This window comes from Balaenoptera musculus, chromosome 10, assembly GCF_009873245.2.
Source record: "Balaenoptera musculus isolate JJ_BM4_2016_0621 chromosome 10, mBalMus1.pri.v3, whole genome shotgun sequence".
Lineage (NCBI taxonomy): Eukaryota > Metazoa > Chordata > Mammalia > Artiodactyla > Balaenopteridae > Balaenoptera > Balaenoptera musculus.
Window position 1 is genome coordinate 58,387,416 of NC_045794.1, and position 21,081 is coordinate 58,408,496.

Sequence of the window (21,081 nt, forward strand, 5' to 3'; positions counted from 1 at the left end):
CCCAGCATTGCTGTTGCATCCTGTTATGTTAGAATTGAGAAGAGATAGCTGTTATTAAAGTTCTTATCTCAAACATTTATAATAAACTAGAAGTAGGTAGCAGCAAAATAATGCATTTAATTTTTGTTTTTAAACACAAAAGTTGTGGATTTATTACAGCTGACTTACTAAATTATAAAACTTTCTGAACAGAAAAAAGACTGGATAATTCATTTGATTATTTCAAGTTAGATGTCTATTTGGAAAGCATTTTGTTTATTCTGTAGTTATTAGGAAGTGTGGAGAAAAACTTATATCCGGAGCTTAATAAGCAAGAATTAAAAATATACTGTACCTGAACTGTACATTACAACCATGTGTGTTTATAATAATGGTTAGCATAATTAATGATCTTTAACAAATAATAAAGACATTGTATCTTGTATTTTTAACATCTTATATTGCAGTACTACCAAGCTGTGGAGTGAAGTTGGAAACCATTTCAAAATAGGACATTTTCCTGTAGTGTACATATTGTATATACTGATGAATCCTAAAGTGTGTTTCAACTTTCTTTATAAGAGAAGATATATTCTTATAATGGAAGATATATTTGTAAGAATTTTCTACTATAATTCTAAACAAAAGTTTGGGTTCATTATAATTTAGTCCTCTTGGCTTTACCTAGAATAAAAATATACTTCATCCCTTTTATATTTGTTAATTTAATATTTCATGTTCCATGTAGTTTTGGAACTCATTTAAGATAGTTACTAAATACTTGCTAATATTGAATTAATGGGAAACAGTTCTAGAACTGGACATTTAAGGTTTTTTTTTGTTGTTACGGAAAAATAACTGTGCATTAGTAATTATTTAGGTAGTCATTGATGCGGTGTGCTGTTTTCTACAAATCCCTTCTTTTTATTACAGATCTCCGCAAGACAAAAGAACACTCCTTGTGAACTATCAGAATAAGAGTCTTTCACAGTCTTTTGAAAATCTTCTTGATGAACCAGCATATGGTATAATACAAGTATGTTTCTTTAGTCTATCTTATATTAATCTGTTTGTCTGACCCCATTATTTTGTATGCATCCTACCTCTCACTTTCTCAGAGATGATACAGAATGAGGCAAGTGTCTGCATGTGTAGACCTTATGGAACTAGTCTCTGTAATTTTATAGAAAGAATAATATGTGTCATATTATTTGTAAGACTCAGAAGCTTCCTTGGTTCTTAATTACTCTTACAGCAATTTTCCCCTTTATCATAATTGAAATTGGACATCAGATTTTTATTATCATAGCTTGCACTGATTAGGTGAAAAGTCACTGGGTAAGCCACTTCGAATTAATCAGTGATAAGCTTATGCAAAAATCTGGTTTGAATTTTTATTTTTTGTTTAAGTTGGTTCATTTGGGGTCAGTTTAGTCTAATTCCTCTTAAAGTATTTGAGTATATTCTTGCATTTGGCTAAAAATGTGCCCTTAACACAGGCAGAAGTAAAGATAATTTATTTTTCACTCAGGTTGCTATGTAAACTAATGACATTTTTGTTTACTCATTCATTTATTCACTCATTCATTCAACAAATGTTTGAGTGCTTCTTTGTCCCACATGGTATCTCTTTTTGGTTCTGAAGATAAAGAGGGAACTTTTTAGGAAGGAGGACAAAAGAGCTAAATACTGATTAAAATAAAAAGTGAGGGAACTGTTTTTCTTATTGTGAAAATAATCATTTTAAAGATAGACCTTTAAGAAGTAACTATTTTTGCTAAATATGAATAAGCATGCAGTTTGGGATTTAGAAGTAACTCTAGCAGTAGAAAAACTTTTTTTTACTGTTTTCTAGGACAGCACTGTCCAGAACAAATTACTCTTGTTGGCATGATTCACCAGTTATATAATTAGATTAAAATGTCAACTAATATTTAAATATTGTGAGCGTTTAAACTTAGCTATCAAATATTTTGTGTTAGACTAGTGTGGTACTACCCACTTCAAGAAATACTTTTTTCTGTGTAGGCAGGACTGTTAGAGAGAAGAAAGCTGTTGTGGGCCGTCCATCAGTGGAAAGTAAGCACTGCAGATATTTCTGGTGTGTGCAGATTGAATGAAGCCTGCAAATCATGTGTTTATCTGCAATTCAATCAGTAGCATTAGCTTCCTATTTAATGTACTATTTTAACCAAATGAAAAAATTGGCTTAGAAAATTTAAATTTTTCTTCCCAGAAAAAAATAAACTTTTAAAATAATCTTAGAATACTCTGTTTTAGTTCTGATTTCCCCCCCCTTTAAAAACCTTTACCCTTTTGCCTGTCATGAGGTATTTTTATTCTTTATCTGAATTAATTTTGCCAATATTTTTCTTTCTACTGCATAGAAGATTAAAAAGGACCCTTATACAGCCACTATGGTAGGATTTTCCAAAGTCACAAACTACATTTTTGATAGTTTAAGAGGCAGCGATCCTTCTGCACATCAACGACCACCTACAGAGATGGCAGATTTTCTTAGTGATGCTATTCCAGGTTTAAAAATAAATCAGCAAGAAGAACCAGGATTTGAAGTCATCACAAGAGTGAGTGGAGTTTATATTAATATAGCTCTTGTATTTTAGCAGGAGAAATGCTTTTTAAAGTGTACTGAATGTTATAGAAATAGTGTACTGAATGTACTGAAAAGTGTACTGAATGTTATAGAAATAGAAACTCAATTTTGGTCATACCTGCCTCTTTCTCACAATCCTTTATAACTTTTGCTCACTAATATATCTAACAACTAATGCTTGTCCTGCCACCAAATTCCTGGTCTCTTCTTCGTCAACTACTACTTACACTTCTCTGTTCATCTGTGTTGGATCTCTTTTCTTTGATTACCTTTTGATAATAATGCACAGGTTGTTTGTTTCATTGAGTGTATAGCAGCGAGTAAATAGTAAGCCTTGCATGTTGCCCCTAGTTCTGTTCCTAATTTTTGTTTTCTTAGACACTCTGCACAGGCAGCTAGTCAGGACACTACTCGTGGGCTTTTATTCTTATGTGAATCTTTTCTTTTTTAAGTAAGATGGATTTTGGCCTTGAATTATGGCAAATCTTTATATATGCTCAACAAGACTTGAATTTGCTACAATTCTAGGCTGCACATAGTTAGAACATTATAAAATATCTAAATTGTAGTACTTAATTAAAGGGCTTATCTTGCAAATGGCATTTTAAAATTACCAACATCTGTTAATTGAATGAAAACCTGTAGAAAATGCCAAGTAGAGCTAATGGATCATGAATCAATTCTGAGAGCTACAAATTTTAGTTTGGAAGAAAAGTTAATTTTAAATATGATTAATGGAATAATACTCTTTTTTAATAATATAGCATACTATTTAGTGTGAAGGGTCTGTTTTAGAATTTACATGTTGAATGTTCTGTACTTATGTAATTGAAACCCAAAACAACAAATGTTTTTTTGTTTCTGAATTTATAACCCAGTTATTTGTGTATTTAGTAGGAGGGCAAAATGTATGGAATGCTATTGCAGTTTATAAACTAAACATTGGAAACTAAGGGAAAATATTAGAAATGTTAGAACTTATGTCTGAGTAATAGTATTTTAGTTTTAGTTTCTATATACCTTGATTTCATTTCACTTGTTAAAGGTGTACTCTTTATTGCTTATCTTTTTATTTTAGATTGATTTGGGCGACCGACCTGTTGTTCAAAGGAGAGAGCCAGTATCATTGGAAGAATGGACTAAGAACATTGATTCTGAAGGAAGAATTTTAAATGTAGATAATATGAAGCAGATGATATTTAGAGGGGTAATTACTTTAGTATTTTAAACTGTTGGTATTCAAGTTGTCGTTTTCTTTTGGGAGGTGGGAGAGATGAACTCCTTTTTGATGAGTGTTGCTTTAAAATCCCTGTAGGACAGAGTGAGGTGTTTGTGATATCCCTGAGGGTTGGGTTGGAGGGATATACCATTAAGCCTATGGAAAGGTATTCTTTCTTACTTGAAGTTCTGTGGGTTATATGAAGGAGGCATTTGTGTTCCTCAGTGGTAGTTGCCTTATCTAGTAAGGATTGGGTTTAGAAAGACTAATCAGTTCCACTGTCTGCTATACAGTCTACTGTCCACTCTTCATTGTTTACGCTTTCTGGCAGCTGCTTACATCTTCAGAATCTAGAAGTCAAAAACAAGGTAGTTTTTACTGAATTGAGTTATTTTTATGTACAGACATACCTCGGAGGTATTGTGGGTTCGGTTACAGACTACTGCAGTAAAGTGAATATTGCAAATAAGCGAGTCACTCACATTTTTTGATTTCCCAGTGCATATGAAAGTTATGTTTGCACCATACTGTATTAAGTCGATTAAGTGTGCAATAGCGTCATGTCTAAGAAAACAGCATATGTATTTTAATTAAAAAAATACAAAACAAAAAAAAATAATAACAATGACATCAAAGATCACTGATCACAGATCACCATATCAAATACGATAGTAAAGAAAAAGTTTGAAATATTGTGAGAATTACCAAACTGACGTGGAGACATGAAGTGAGCAAACGCTGTTATAAAGGTGGCACTGGTAGACTTGTTTGGCACAGGGTTGTCACAAACCTTCAATTTAATGAAACATGCAATACCTGAGAAGTGCAGTAAAGCCAAGTGCAATAAAATGACGTATGCCTATATAAAACTGTCTTAAATAGTAGTTTTTCTGTTTATGTGCAAGTTTTGTGAACTTAAAGTATTGCATTCATTTTTTACAAATGTGTTTAATATGCATGTTTTCTTCAGGGACTTAGTCATGTGTTGAGAAAACAAGCATGGAAATTTCTTCTGGGTTATTTTCCTTGGGACAGTACCAAAGAGGAAAGAACTCAATTACAAAAACAAAAAATGTAAGTAATGGTCTTTTGTGTGCTCATTAAAGAAATCCAAGTAACTCACCCATATAAAGTGGAATAGACTAGGGTAGGGGAACATATTTTTATTTTCATCTTTTTAATTTAAATATTGTGAGCACTGTAGTTAATTTCAAACCAGGAACACTTATTAGAGGGACTTCATTGCAGTTACATTGGTGAATATGTAGAATGATGGTAAAAAAATTCTAGTCCCCTTGTATAAACATTTTAAGCATACAAAGATATTGATTTTTAAATATATCTCATTTATCTTGATTCATTTTTACAATTTATTATGAAATTATAAAAATGGCTCATAAGTGTATTAGCTATTTAGGTTAATTACCTTTAAATTATTTTCCTGGTGCTCTTATAACATAAACTGGCCTTTTTTGACTTGAAAAGAAACACAGACCAACTTCCCAGGTATACTTATTCCCAGTTTGTCAGTCTAACCTTTTATTTAAAGCTCACTTTCAATCATTATGTGTATATTCAAACTCAGACAGTCCTTTCTCTTTTCAACATGTTTGCCAGTCCTTCTAAGACATTTTCACATCAACAAGTTTCTGTAGTAATCTGGTTGGAAAATGGTACTCTTATGTCACATTGAAAAAAAAAAAAAAATCTCATAGGTTTGTATTTGTAATTATTCGGAAACTTTAGTGGCTAAAGTATTTAACGACTGGAATAATTTTAGGTCTGATATTAAGGACTGAAGTAAATGTTTCCTTAAAATCATACCTAAATTATTCTAGTAGTTTAAATAAAGTTTATGACATGTTTAAGATTTTATTTTTCCTTTGATCATAACTTTAAACATTTCATTATCATATTTATAAATTTACATCTCACTAGCACCATAAATGCTTTGATACATTAAATTTGTTTTTTAGGTGTTCAAATAACCTTTTTTGGTATAAAATTGTTTTCTATAGTGATGAATACTTCAGAATGAAACTACAGTGGAAATCTGTCAGCGAGGAACAGGAGAAGAGAAATTCGAGGTTAAGAGATTATAGAAGTCTTATTGGTAATTTTTTCTTAATTTTGAAAATGGGTGAGAGGGTTGCATGGAAGTGTTGATAAGATTTAAGAAATGCAGGTATATACTACAGAGTTAGGGCCCAAATGAAAAATCAGAGGCTTGTGGCAAAGATTCTTACCGCGAAAATACCTAGAACCTCCTAGGGCGGCCTTCAGAATGTGATTTGGGCACTCTTTCTAGCTGCAAAGCCTCTATCTGGCTCTCTAGCCCTCCAAGAAAGCTGACATTGTTGTGAACTTGGGCCAGATAATAAAGGTTATAAAACTTTCTCTCAGAGAGGAGGAGATCAGGATGGTGGAATAGAGGACGCAGAACTCATCTTCCCCCTCAAACACATCAAAAATCATCTACATGTGGAACAGTTCTCACTTAAAACTAACTGGAGACTGGCAAAAAGACTCCTGTACAGTAAGAAAGATAACACACGATATTGAGTGGGAAGGAAAGAGAAGTGATGAGGTTGGGACCTGTGTCCCTGGGAGGGCACTCAGAGGAAAAGGGAGATTACATGGGTGGAGAGCCTCCTTGGGGAATGAGTGGTCTGAGCCACATATTGGGCACCCCAGTCCTGGGGTCCAGCAGAGGGAAGACGAGCCCTCTTGGCTGGTTGGAGGGCTGTGAGACTAACAGGAGGGCTGTGGGAAGCCTGGACTCTGCTCTTGAGGAATGTGCACATGCTTGCTTGCTCCTGAGGCAGGGTGGAGGGGGTGGATTGAAGACTGTACAAGTGGCTGGTTGGTTTCCTGTGACTGCCCCAATGCACACCCTGGCTTGAGCTAAGCAAACACCTCAGCCCCGCTTGGGAGATCGGCTGTGAGACACAGAAGCAGCTCAGACGTGAAGCAGCATATGAGCAGGGTGGGGGCAGCCATTACTGGCACTTACACAGGCGGAACGTCAGAAGCAGTGTGAATGTCTGACCCTTGCTGGACCACCATAGCCCATGCCCCTACACACTCGGAATGCCCACACCAGCCCTTCCTGTTCCAGCACTGTCCCTGGTGGAGGAGATACGTGGGGGTGCACACTCAGAGGGAAGGAAGCGAGCTTGGACCTGGCCCTCTCCCTGAAAGGGAGGTGACAGCCACCAAGCAGAGGCGAAGCCCCAGGTCACACCTGGCTCTGGCCCTAGGCCCTTCGTCTCCAACCACACCTCCTACCAAGGTGATAGCTACCAGCATGCTCTCAGGAAAGATGTGACCCGTGTTCAAGTCAAATCCAGCTCTCCCTCCAAAGCCACTGGGCACATGCTAACTGTATGGGGGTTCTCCCACATAATGACACCCTTAAACGGTTTCTCTATGAAATTAGGTGAAAGTTAAGCAAAATGAGAAAACACAGGAATTTGTCTCAGTCGAAAGAGTAAGAGAAAACCCCTGAAAATACTCATGAAATAGAAATAAACAATTTACCAGATAAAGAATTCAAAGCATTAGTAATAAGAATGCTAACTGGGGCTTCCCTGGTGGCTCAGTGGTTGAGAATCTGCCTGCCAATGCAGGGGACACGGGTTCGAGCCCTGGTCTGGAAGATCCCACATGCCGCGGAGCAACTAGGCCCGTGAGCCACAACTACTGAGCCTGTGCGTCTGGAGCCTGTGCTCTGCAACAAGAGAGGCCGTGATAGAGGCCCGCGCACCGCGATGAAGAGTGGCCCCCGCTTGCCGCAACTAGAGAAAGCCCTCACACAGAAACGAAGACCCAACACAGCCAAAAATAAATAAATAAAGAATTATAAACAACAACAACAAAAAAGTAAAGAGAAACCTCATGGTGCGCTCATTTAAAAAAAAAAAAAAGAATGCTTACTGAAGTAAGGAAAGTAATAGATGAACATAGTGAGAATTTTAAGACAGAATTAGAAAATATAAAAAAAGAATCAGAACTGAAGAATACAGTGACTGAAATGAAAAACACCCTAGCAGAATTAATAGCAGACTGGCTGATATAGAAGAACACATAAGTGGTCTGGAAGATAGGATAATGGAAATCATCCAATCAGAACAGCAAAAAGAAAAACAAATTTAAAAAATGAGCACAATTTAAGGGACCACTGGGACAACATGAAGTATACCAACATTTGCATTATGGGGGTCCCAGAAGGAGGAGAGAGTGAGAAGGGGTTGAAAATGTATGACATTTTTTCACAGAACTAGAACAAATAATCCTAAAATTAATGTGGAACTACAGAAGACCCCAAAATGCCAAAGCAATCTTGAGAAAAAAGAATAAAGCTGGAGGTATTATGCTCTCTGACTTCAGACTATACTGCAAAGCTACAGTTATTGAAACAGCATGGTACTGGCACAGAAACAGACACATAGATCAGTGGAACAGTATAGAGAGCCCAGAAACAAACCCATGCTCTTATGGTCAGTTAATCTACAACAAAGGAGGTAAGAATATACAATGGAGAAAAGACAGTCTCTTCAATAAATGGTTCTGGGAAAACTGGAGAGCTACGTATAAAACAATGAGATTAGAACATTTCCTCACAGCATATACAAGAATAAACTCAAAATGGATTAAATACCTAAATGTAAGGTGTGAAATCATAAAAATTCCTAGAAGAGAACATAGGCAGAGTACTCTTTGACATAAATTGTAGCAGTATTTTTTTGAATCTGTCTCCTAAGGCAAAGGAAACTAAAGCAAAAATAAACAAGTGGGACCTAATTAAACTTGAAAGCTTTTGCACAGCAAAGGAAACCACTGACAAAATGAAAAGACAACCTACTGAATGGGAGAAAATATTTGTAAATGATGGGATTGATAAGTGGTTAATATCCAAAATATATAAACAGCTCAAAAAAACCAGACAACCAATTAAAAAATGGGCAGAAGACCTGAGTAGACATTTTTCCAAAGAAGACATACAGATGGCCAACAGGCACGTGAAAAGATACTCAACATTGCTAACCATTAGAGAAATGCAAATCAAAGCCACAGTGTGATACTACCTCATACCTGACAGAAAGGCTATCATCAAAAAGACCACAAATAACAAATGTTGGTGAGGATGTGGAGAAAAGGGAACCCTTGTACACTGTTGGTGGGAATGTAAATTGGTGCAGCCACTATGGAAAACAGTATGGAGGTCCCTCAAAAAACTGAAAATAGAATTACCGTATGATCCAGCAATTCCACTTCTGGATATATATCTGAAGAAAATGAAAACACTAATTTGAAAAGATACATGCACCCCAATGTTCATAGCAGCATTATTTACAATTGCCAAGATATGGAAGCAACCTAAGTGTCCATCAACAACAAATGAATTGGTAAAGATGTATGCGCGCACGCGCGCGCACACACACACACACACACACACACACATATACAGCGGAATATTACTCAGCTATAAAAAAGAATGAAATTCTCCCATTTGCAACAAAGTGAATGGACCTGGAGAGTATTACGCTTGGTGAAATAAGTCAGATGGAGAAAGACGAATACTCTTATCAGTTATATATGGAATATAAAAAAATACAATGAACAAATGTGTGTGACAAAACAGAAACAAACTAAGAGATATAGAAAACAAACTAGTAGTTATCAGTGGGGAGAAGGAAGAGAGGTGGGCCAAGATAGGGGTAGGAATTAAGAGACACAAACTACCATGTATAAAATAGATAAGCAACAAGGATATATTGTACAGCACAGAGAAATATAGCTGTTATTTTGTAGTAACTTTAAATGGAGTGTAATATATAAAAATTTTATCACTATGTTATGTTATATACCTGAAACTAATGTGATATTGTAAATCAACTATACTTCAGTTAAAAAAAAAGAAATCAGAATGGAAAGTACATTAAAATGTGTGTTTAATATTCTTGGTTGTTCCTCTTCCAATAAGAATATGAGTTCAGTCAGTATAAATACTGATATATTTCATTTTGAGTTCCAAAACATGAATTAAAAAAGAAGTGTTTAACTTTACTTGTTAATTTTCGTTAAGAAATTATTGTTATTCCTCATTACAGAAACACCTTGTGTTTATTACAGAAAAATTAGAAACTATAGATGAGCAAAAAGAAGAAAATAAAAATTTTGTTTCTGTCATTCAAAGATAACAACTGTGGTTAAGAGGCTTTGGTTTATATCCCTCCAGACCTTCTCTTAATATGCATATATTTTATTTTTAATTAAATAAATGATTCCAGATAGTAAATTTTTTATCAGTATTTAAGAATTGAGTAACTATTTACCTGGGAATATCTATTCTCTAAAAAAGAGATACTTGATAGAATTTTACTTTAAAAGAATTAGACTTATTTCTAAATAATTCCTGGGTTGTCTGGCTCTTATGATAAAGGCCAGGTTGGCATAAGTTACTGAAGGTATGCATAATTACTGCTGTATATGTCTACCTGATAACCTCCATTAAACAGATAAGAAAATTGAACATTGAGAGCATAAATGACTTGTCCAAGTCACATGGTTAATAAGGGCAGTACCCAGTATTAATGCTGTTAAGTATTTTACATAGCCTCCATATAATTTTAGGATAATTTTTAATAGTAGTGGAACTTATTTGTAAAATTCTTATGCTGTATTTGGTTTTGTGTATCTATAGCTTTATAAATAAAGATAGAGGGATGTTTTTATCACCACGGTCATCACCACCATCCTATGGAAGAAAAAATTCTGTAAATCATAGTTAGAAATCCTAACATAACTGAGTGATTTGGCAGCTTTTGTGTAGACATAAAGACAAATTTCAATTTTCAGTCGAAAAATAACTTTTTTTCCTGAAAAATAAATTAGACCAGAATAAACTATGTCCTTCCTCTGGTTAAGACAAAAGGTTGGGGATCTTGAGGCATGGGGTTATCTGAAGTTTCCAACTGAAGCCTCCTGTTATTTTCTGTTTCAGTAGGGAAAATGATAATGGACTGTTTCTTCCTGCTTGGAAGTATTGGGACTGAAAGAGATCTTAGAGATAAACTAATCCAGTATGTTAAGCCTTTTCCTTCCACATGCCATACTCTTCCCCTTTTGTCAAGCAACAGCAGTGATGACTCTGATCTTCTCAATCTTTCTTGTGTCCTATTTTCACTGTTTCCATGAGATTGGAAGAAAAATTTAGATGTTTTATATGCCCATTATATAATTTGAATTGAAACAAAATTTAGTCCAATTTTCTCATTTTTAGCAGATAATAAACTTGAAGCTCAGAAAAGGTTAGTAAATTGTCTTAAGTCATCTATCTAGTTAGTTCCATAGCATAGACTCCTTCATAATCAGATCTAATTATTAAGTGGCCTTTCAACTATACTGTGCTTTCTACTAATAGAAGTATGTATACATTCATTTTAAAACATTTTTTTCCTGTAATATTTTTTCCCAAAAGTATTCTTCAGGAAAAATTACCAAAAGCTTTTTGTTGCTGTTTTCTTTGTTTGTTTGTTTTGGTATAAATTCTCTGTATTGAAAAAAAATATACAGATAAGCTGTAGGCCTTGTGGATCATGCCAAGAAGTTGACTGTCAGGTATGAAGAGGAACTATTGGAGTATTTTAAATAAGATCATTATATTTTAAAGTCATTTTTTCTGCTCTGTGGAAATTGGATTGAATCAAGGTAAGAGTAGGAACAGGGAGACCAATTAGTAGGAATGACTCCAAAGCAAGAGATGGTGGTGGTGGAGATGTAGAGAAGTAGATGGATTCAAGTTATATTTTGGTGATAAAATTGATAAGACTTTCTGATGTATTAAATGTGGGTTATGAAGGGGAAAGAGAAATCAGGGATGGGACTACATTTCTTGGCTTGAGAAATTGGTCATTTGGTGGTGCTACTTACTGAGACGCCTGAGGTATAGTGAAATTGAATTAGATGTTATATATATATCTTAAGGAGAGATATACAAATGGAATGTCAAGTGGCTAGTTGAATAATCTGGAGTAGTCTGGGTAGGATATATAAATTTGGGTATTATCAATATAAGCATCCATGGGAATAGATGATGTCACCTAGGGAAAAAAGAGGTAGATAAGAAGGCCCAGGAATCCAAGTCTTTAGAGCACTGTTTCCTAATTTTGGCTGCATGTTAGAATCACCAGGGGTCTTTTTGGAAATCACATTGATTATTTTAATCATATGTTCATTCATTTAATAAATATTTACTTAGTGCATATTATATATGAGGCTCTCCTTTAGGCACTGGGAATTCATCAGTGAACAAAACAGACAAAATTCTTGTGGGGAAGAGCAGACAGTAAACAAGTAAGTAACATATGTGGTATATTAGTGATAAGTGCTAAATAAGAAAAATAAGGCAGGGAAGATGGTTAGGAGATTTAATGTGTGATGTTGCAGGTTTAATTTGGGTGACGAGAGAAGGCTTTTACTGAGGATGTTATATTTGAGTAGAAACTTGAAAAGGGGAATGAGTGAGCCATGCAGATATCTAGGTGATGGGCATTCCAAGCAGAAAGGAACAACACATGTTAGACTTGTTTACATTACATTCCAGGGTCTCTGCATGTTTGAAGTACAGCTGGGAGGTGTGGCTGGAGTGAGTTGGTGTAGAGTATAGAAACTGATGAGGTCAGAGAAGAAACAGTGGAGGAATAGGTACAGATCACGTAGAGCCTTGTAGTGTATTGTAGAGACTCGAACTTTTACTGTGACAGAGATGGGAAGCCAATGGAAGATTTTGAGCAGAAGAGTAACCTAATCTGACTTGTTTTTAGCAAATCACTCTGGCTACTATATGGAGAATAGCTCTGAGGGGCAAGGTGAAAGTAGAAAGACCATTTGAGGCTATTGCTGTAATTTAGATGAGAGATGATGGTTGCTTGAGCCAGGTGGCTAGCGCTTGAGTGAAATTTGAATAGAGACTTAAAGAAGCAGAGGGTGTATGCTTTACCACTATCTGGGTGAAGGACATTTTGGGCAGAGGGGAACAACATGGTCTAGACTTGTTTCTGCTTTAGGACTTCCACATGTTAGAAGAAGAGCAAGGAGACCGTGTGGCTAGAGTGGAGTGAGTCAGGGTGGGGGGTGGAGTGAGTGGGTGGGAGGCCTCAGTGTTGGTTTCTTCATGTATTTTGGAGGTTTAGCAGATATATCAGTGTCAGACAAGAGAAGCAAATACTCAAGAATGACAGAGTTTTTAAGGTGAGCAACTGGAGGTATAGAGTTGCTGTTTTTTATTCAGACAGGGAAAACTATGAGAGAAGCAAGTTTGGAGGGGAATATTTGGAGTTTAGTTTTGGACATATTAAGTTTGAGAAAGCCTATTGAATGTCCTTAAGAGTAGGAAGTGGATATATAGGGCTGGAATTCAGAGGACAGCTAGGGGCTGGGGATAGAAATTTAGAGGTTATCAACATATAGATGGTAGGAGACTAGATGAAATTGCCAAGGGAGCAAGTGCATTTAGAAAAGAAGAGGTCTGATAACTTGAGCTCTGAGGCACTTTAACTTACAAGTAGGGACAATTAGGAAAAGAGACTGAGAAAAGAACCAGAGAAAAAGGAGAGAAAACATGAGAGTTTGTCCTGAAGTCAAGTGAAGAAAGTATTTCAAGAAGGAGTGACTGGGATGTCAAGTAAAATGAAAACTCGGATTGACTGTTGAACAGAGTAATAAGGAGATCACTGAAGATTTTGATTAAAAAGGAGTTTTGGTGGAGTGGTGGATGTGACAGCCTGACTGGAGTGAGTTCAAGAGGGAATGGGAGTAGAGGACATGGAGACAATGTATACAGCTCTTTGAAGAAGTTTTGCTGTAAACAGTCAGGGAGAAAATGGGGTGGCAGTTAGAGGGAAAAGTGAGGTTAAGAAAGGTTTTTATGATGATGAGAGAAACAATGGTATGGTTGAATGCTGGGTGGGAATGGTCCAGTAGGAGGAAAAACTTGTGAAACTAGAAAAGGAGGCAAGAATTAACTAGAGCAGTGTCCTTGAGTAGCCAATAGGGCATGGATTTCATGCACAAGAGGAGGTATTTGATTGTAGCCACAATCATGGAAGCTCATGTATAATGATAGGAGAGAAGGGAGACTTTGGGTACAAGTGCAGTTATGTGGTTAAAATAGTGGGAATCTGTGGAAGTTCTCTTTGGATAACTTCTGTTTTCTCAGAAATAGGAAACAAGATCCTCAGAGCTAAGGTGTGGGAGAAGGTAACACGTTGGAGGCTTGAGGAGAGAGGAGAAGATGTAAAACAGCTATATGAAAAGAGAGAGGGAATGCTGAGGGAAATAGAGCATGATTGCCAGGCAGCATTAAGGATCCACTTGAGGTTAGTGATAGTGAATATAAAATGGATCAGTCAGCATGGTTGTGCTTTTCTTCAGTCTTTTTTAGCTACATCAAGTTAGATAGAGAGTTGGATTTAGTGAAGACCTTTTAAAAAAAATTTCAGTGCTCATTTTCTTTCTAGGAATAGTTTCTAGATATATTACTTCCCTTATATCATTTTAAAAATTTATTTATTTTATTTATTTATTTATTTATGGCTGTGTTGGGTCTTTGTTGCTGTGCAAGGGCTTTCTCTAGCTGCGGCAAGCGGTGACCACTCTTCATCGCGGTGCGCGGGCCTCTATCGCGGCCTCTCTTGTTGCGGAGCACAGGCTCCAGACGCGCAGGCTCAGTAGTTGTGGCTCACGGGCCTAGTTGCTCCGCGGCATGTGGGATCTTCCCAGACCAGGGCTCGAACCCGTGTCCCCTGCATTGGCAAGCAGATTCTCAACCACTGCGCCACCAGGGAAGCCCTGTCCTGCTGATTTTTAAAATGCCCTTATAGAATCTAAACTCATGTCACGTTAGATTCTGCTTTGTTGTAAAATACCTCCTCATCTCTTCACAGCAATTATTGAGAATGTTTTCAGATTATTCAATTTAATGGGGGGAGAGGACAGTTATAACTTTTAAACAAAATTGATTATAGAGTAAATTAATCACTTTAAATTTCTTTAAATTATTTTTTCGTAATTTACTGAGGGATTGAAGTTCGGGGAATGCCTTTTTAGTTGTAAGGTCTTTCACAACAAGATGCATCTAGCAGGTATCAGTGTTTGTTAATTGAATTGTCAGTACAACTTGAGATACACTCCTGGTGATGTTTCTAAAATTGTTTTTAACGTTTTGAAATCGTTTCCAGAAAAATGTGGATTTTCTTTTTTTTCAAAATTAAAATAGATTGCTTATTTTATATGTAAACTATTTATTTATTTATTTATTTTATATGTAAACTGAATAATGTATATATGAGAATGAAGAAGTAATTTGTCCTAAAGATGATTATGGAACATGACAAAGAAGTTGACAGTACTTCTCATAATGAATGAAGCAATTATGAATGAAACAAATCTCTTTGATTACACTTGATTGCATAGTAACTTTTTTCATTACTGTTTTCAAATACTACTGCCTATCACATGTATTCATGACTGGCATTTTTTTTTGTTTTATAAATTTATTTTATTTATTTATTTTTGGCTGCGTTGGGTCTTCGTTGCTGCACGGGCTTTCTCTAGTTGTGGCGAGCGGGGGCTACTCTTTGATGCAGTGCGCAGGCTTCTCATTGCGGTGGCTTCTCTTGTTGCAGAGCACAGGCTCTAGGCACTCAGGCTTCAGTAGTTGTGGCTCGCGGGCTCTAGAGTTCAGGCTCAATAGTTGTGGCGCACGGGCTTTATTGCTCTGTGGCATGTGGGATCTTCCTGGACCAGGGCTCAAACCCATGTCTCCTGCACCGGCAGGTAGATTCTTAACCACTGGGCCACCAGGGAAGCCCATGACTGGCATTTTTATTGCTAACTAATGTGAACTATTACTTGGTGTTGGTTTTAATTAATTGAATGTATTTCCTGCTATTCAATTAAAAGATTTCTATGTTTAGATAAAAATTGAAAAATATTTTAAAATATACCCAAGAGGAGGTTTCCAAAATGTTACTTTATTGCATATCTGAAATGGAATTTGATGAATTTTTTCATTTTAAAAGCTTGACAAGAGAGTAAGATTAATAACAAGAAAAATAACTCTGTACTTGTAAGATGTGAGCTTTATAAAAATCTGTTATTCTAAAGGTTTTCAAATATGTGATGATTTTCTTCCTCAGAAAAAGATGTTAACAGAACAGATCGAACAAACAAGTTTTATGAAGGCCAAGATAATCCAGGGTTGATTTTGCTTCATGACATTTTGATGACCTACTGTATGTATGATTTTGATTTAGGTAAGTTCTCCTCTAACATCCTAATTAAAGATATTATGTACGTTTATTTAGAATTTAAATTTATTAACCTGTTAGGCACATGTAAATAGTTCTGTGGCCTAGTTTTATAGGGGTGTTCCACAGGGGACTGGAAACTTAAAAGGCTGTGGTTCCCAAATTGTGCACCAAGGAGCACTGGGTTGCTGCAGCAGACTCATGGGGACAATGTGGGATATTTAAATATTTGAGGGAAATACAGTGACGTCTGTAGGACACTGCTCTAACTACTAGCTGGAGTAGTTCAGGGTTTTCATCATTAGATCACCAGACTCCTTCTGATGAAGTTATATCTTTACAAAGCAGAGTTTTGGCCTTGCTATGATAAGCAAGTACTGTGTGAAAATAGATGAGGATGGTGGTATCCAATTGGATTCCAAGGTTGAGTAGTGTAGTGCCCCAACAGGTGTTAAGTTAAATAGGATATAAATATTAAGTTGTTTGGATCTGTTTAATAAATGGAAATTGTTAGTAATATTTTTGAGCCTAGGGATGCCTTGGAAACAGTTCCTGAGGCACTAAGGGTACTGTGAATTGAGAAAGTTGGGGAACCTTTTTTTGATAGGCTTTATCCCTTGTGAAGAAAATGCTGATTTGATATTATAGACAAATGGTGCAGATAATTATCTAGGGCGTGTGGAGCTTACTCTCTTTTCTTGGTTAGTCTGTTTTCTACCAAGAATGGGTTGGAAAGACTGGGGTTGGTGGTGGGAGTGGGGGATTGCATGGGGAAGTGATGCTAAGGGATAGAAAGCCTAAGGAACCAATATTTTAAGGGACAAGAGAACTTGAGCTGTTTCTTTAAAGGACCAATAAATTCCCTAAGCATCAACCTTTAAATAAGTATAAAGAATGGAAAAGTTTGAGTTACCTACTGATGTTAGTGACTCCCAAGTAGAGGATAGTGAAAGTAGATGTTTCCAGATTACCTTAATAGAGCTTGAGACATCTTTTGGGGAAGGTAATTGGGTATTTGTCATATTAAACCCAAATGAAACTTGAATTATGGGTACATTTTCTTCACTGTTTGTATCTATGTGAATTCCTTTTGGATTCTTATATGTAAGTTAGGGGAAGATGTAAATTCTGTTATGGATCTTGAAGCATCAGCCTCTGGTGACAATAGTTGAATATCACAGATTTCTCTTTAAAATGTGAAATGTAGCCAGTCCTGTCTATCACACCTATAGTGAGCCTCAAATTGGATTGTTGAAAATATTAGTAGAGTGCTTCTCAGGTTACAGAGTGCTGTTATTACTCAACTTGGATTTCAATTTTGATTCTATTAGAAGCCTTTTGAAGAAGTGGGGAGATAATCCCCACTTTATGAGTAAGGTTATATTGATTTAGACAGTGACTCAGGGTTGTACAAGTAGTAAATATTGGACTGGGGGTAGAGACCCAGGTCTTTATTTCAGCCTGGCATTCTTACCTTTACACATTCAGCACCCTGACCCATTGCCGTCTTAGTTTCTGTTAACCACTGTGGGGAATAGGACTGTCGTCCTAGGGAACAAAAGGCATTGCCCTGTACTCTCAGTTGGTAATTTTGAGATAGGAATTAATGCATATTCTCAGAAGGAGTTCCTGAATGCTCAGTTTTTTCAGGAACTGAGTCCCAGACCAGCTATTCGGATAAATTGCTGTTTCCATTTGTCTGTATTAACCCCACATTCTTTCCAGTCAAATACTTTAAGTTATTTGAAACATACCCAGGGATTTTATTAAGAACTCTGGGCTTGGGAGAAGTCAGGGTAGTTTTCATAAAGCACTGGACCAAATCTCTTGCTTTTTACTCATAGCAAAGTAATCCGGGCTGTAAATTTACTCTTATAGTTGATTCTTTCCTATTGAGTTGTTTGGCTTCTTAGCCCATAGATGAGGTGTAGGTGTATTTGTGTTGAATATAGTCTCATTAATAGTGAGGAAGAAGACAAAAGTTACCAAAAGCAGACAGAAGAGCTCAAGGAAGAGCAATTTTTAGTTATTGCAGACACTGTATCTAAGTTGTTTCTATGGGAGGTATTGTTTTGTTTTGTTTTTTACAGTGTATGTTCATAATCTGATCCTGAATAAGCAGTAAAAGGTTAAATTATACTCAAAATACTGTATGTAAGAAGGCAGGAGAGTGTCTAGTTAAAAAAAAATGATTTCCACCTCTTAAGATTTAAAAAAATAAAATTGATCTTCTAATAACCGAATAAGCTTCAGTTAACCTGGAATGTTGACCTGTATATAGATGAAATTTTTCTTTTCTCTTTAAGAATGTGTACACTAGGATGGTAAGGAGTTCATTTCTCACACCTCCACACGGAAACAACTTTGCTATGAAAATAATTTGGGGGAACTACTTCAGAAATTGTAGTAGTGCTGATTAAGATGTTCATCAGTCAGCACTAGTGCAGAATCTGAGCATCACTGAATGCTAATTTAAACAGCTTTAATCTTTCTTTAATTAAAAGGAATTTGTACATTAATTCCACACCCACAACTCATGACATACCCCAAAGAACATCATGTATAAAATAAAATGGATTAAAAGCAACAACAATATGAAGATTAATTTGACTGCTTGCTTTAACTAAAACTTTATGGTAGTGATCCTGTAAGAAAGCTGAAGACTTAAAGGATTAAATTAGCTTCTTAGAAATTTTTATTCATTATAACTTTATAATAAAGCACTTTTTCCGCCCTAGAGGAAAGGTGCTTTGTAAATCTTTCGAACAGCATGCTTTGAAATATTTCTGTTACAGACTATATGTGGTCAGACCCAGGAAAGTGGTACTCTTTTCCACTTTGTTGAATTCACATAAATTTCCTTCATGCTTTAATTGGTTTAACCTTCATATTTGTCATTGCTTTCACTGTGTCATTGCCATGTAGGAAAGTTCTGATGATAACAATCTAGTCTTCCTTCTAACCTACTTATTCTTTCTTAAAAGTGTTGTATTAGTCAGGGAAAGAAGTAAAGAAAAAAAAAGATTTCTTATAAGATACTGGCTTATGTGATTATGGAGACTGAGAAGTCCCACAGGCTGCCATCTATAAGGTGGAGACTCAAGAGAGCTGGTGGTATAGTTTAAAGACCTGAGAGCAGGAGAGCCAGTGGCGTAGGTGCCAGTCCTGAGTCTGAAGGCATGAGAACCAGGAGCACTGAGGGCAAAGCGCTGTCTCACCTCAACCAACCAAGCAGAGAGCAAATTCAGTCTTCCTCCATCTTTTTATTCTATTCAGGTCCTCAGTGGATTGGGTGATGCCTACTCACATTGCTGAGGGCCATCTGCTTTAATCAGCTCACCAATTCAAATGCTAATCTCTTCTAGAAACACCTTCACAGATACTCCCAGAAATACTGTTTAACCAGACATCTGGGCATCCTGTGGCCCACTCAAGTTGACACACAGAATTAATCATGTCGTGTGTATTATTTTTAAAAAAGCATCTGCAATAAAGTTGTATAAATGCTTACATTTAGATATCATGTCGTATGCCACTTTTTCTAGCACTTTTCTCTAAATGTCTTGGTAACTCCATTGTTTGGTACTGTAATAATTGGATACCTGCCATGGGAACCTAAGTTTGTGTGTGTGTGTGTGTGCTAACGTGCGTAGAGACATACTTTTCCGCAGGGTGTAGGGTAGACATAGTGAGGTTGGGAGGGATTAGGCGTAGCAGTAGATGATAGTGTAACTGAAAGTGGGGTCCGGCTGCTCGTTGCTCAAAAGCCAATAAAGAGGCCAGGTTGGCGGAAAGGAAAGTTTGTTTTGTTTTGGATGCTGTCAGTGTTGGGGTCTGGGGGTGGTAAGGGCGGACGTCTGTCCAGAGGCCGACTCCCACCACTGACAGTCAGTGGGCAAGAGCTGTTATAGACAGAGGGAGGGGCTCTGTGCAGAAACAGCACAGTCAGCTCTGACCATCTTGAAATTGGTCATCAGTGGTCTGGTCAGCATCATCTTGATTGTTTTAGGTACAGCTAATCTTCAGCTCTAGGGTCGGTTTGTTTCCATTTCTTTGAGGCCAGTTCTCGGAATTGTGGCAGCTCATGGCTGCAGTCTGGTCATCATGTAGTTAACTTCTTCCACCTGCTGGGGGTTTCAGTATCTTTAAGACAGACCTCAGGATATGGCTCAGAATATTATCTACAGCCCTTAAGAAGGAACTAAAGATCCTTGACTATGCTTAATGACTAAACTATTATTATTTGGTCTCCTTTGACTGTTTTCCTTTGTTTCTGCATTTTCTCACTTCTCTGGTTAAACTTATTCTTTGGCTAAAGTTTTTCCACAGGCAAAAGGCAGGCGGAGGAGGTGGAGGGCAAGGACCATAGGGTCCTGCTCCGTTTCAACAGGGTAGAGGCTAAGAGCAGATAGAGCTAAACTTTTATGTGTAAGGAGATCCTGAAGTGAACTGTTTCTTTCTGTTATACTTTTAATCTGAGTTTTCTCAAGAGACTTTGGCTTACATGCTTCCTGGGGTCATTTTTAAAGTTTTCTTCCAGAATAGGAAGAGTGATGTAAAATTGTGTATGACTGCAGGCAGAAATATACCCCCCCTTTTAAAAATATACACTGTTTTAAATGGCTTCATTGCACACAGATATTGGTGAATGATAAGAATGTAAGTGTTGGCTGCAAATGAAAGACTATGTTTTCCACAGACTTCCCAAGCTATCACTGGGAAAAAAAAATCTCTATGTAACTTTAACGAATGTACAAAAGTTACCAAAGTTGAATGATATGTCTGTGAAAAGGCTTAGTAAGAGCTCTTGTTCCTTTGTTGATTCAAGAATCTGTATCTTAAGTCTGAAATTTAATTGTAAAACAATTAAGAAAATTGAGGATTTTATAAGATGGAACTAAAAAATAAGACGTTTGACGTGGTCAGGTGAAAAGCAAAACAAAGATTTTTTGTTT

At 36.5% G+C, this 21,081-nt stretch overlaps 1 protein-coding gene across 5 annotated transcripts in view; it reads left to right on the forward strand.

Moving 5' to 3' along the window:
* TBC1D15 (TBC1 domain family member 15) overlaps positions 1-21,081 on the forward strand; it is a 72,641-nt gene that overhangs the window by 40,552 nt on the left and 11,008 nt on the right. For 3 of the 5 annotated variants that reach the window (XM_036865467.1, XM_036865469.1, XM_036865471.1), the window contains exons 6-12: positions 913-1,015; positions 2,008-2,058; positions 2,367-2,564; positions 3,672-3,800; positions 4,783-4,886; positions 5,831-5,925; positions 16,016-16,132. In XM_036865467.1, the coding sequence (XP_036721362.1) occupies positions 913-1,015; positions 2,008-2,058; positions 2,367-2,564; positions 3,672-3,800; positions 4,783-4,886; positions 5,831-5,925; positions 16,016-16,132 (797 nt within the window). The remainder of the gene's footprint in view (positions 1-912; positions 1,016-2,007; positions 2,059-2,366; positions 2,565-3,671; positions 3,801-4,782; positions 4,887-5,830; positions 5,926-16,015; positions 16,133-21,081) is intronic. The other 2 variants (XM_036865468.1, XM_036865472.1) reach the window with 1 other exon arrangement.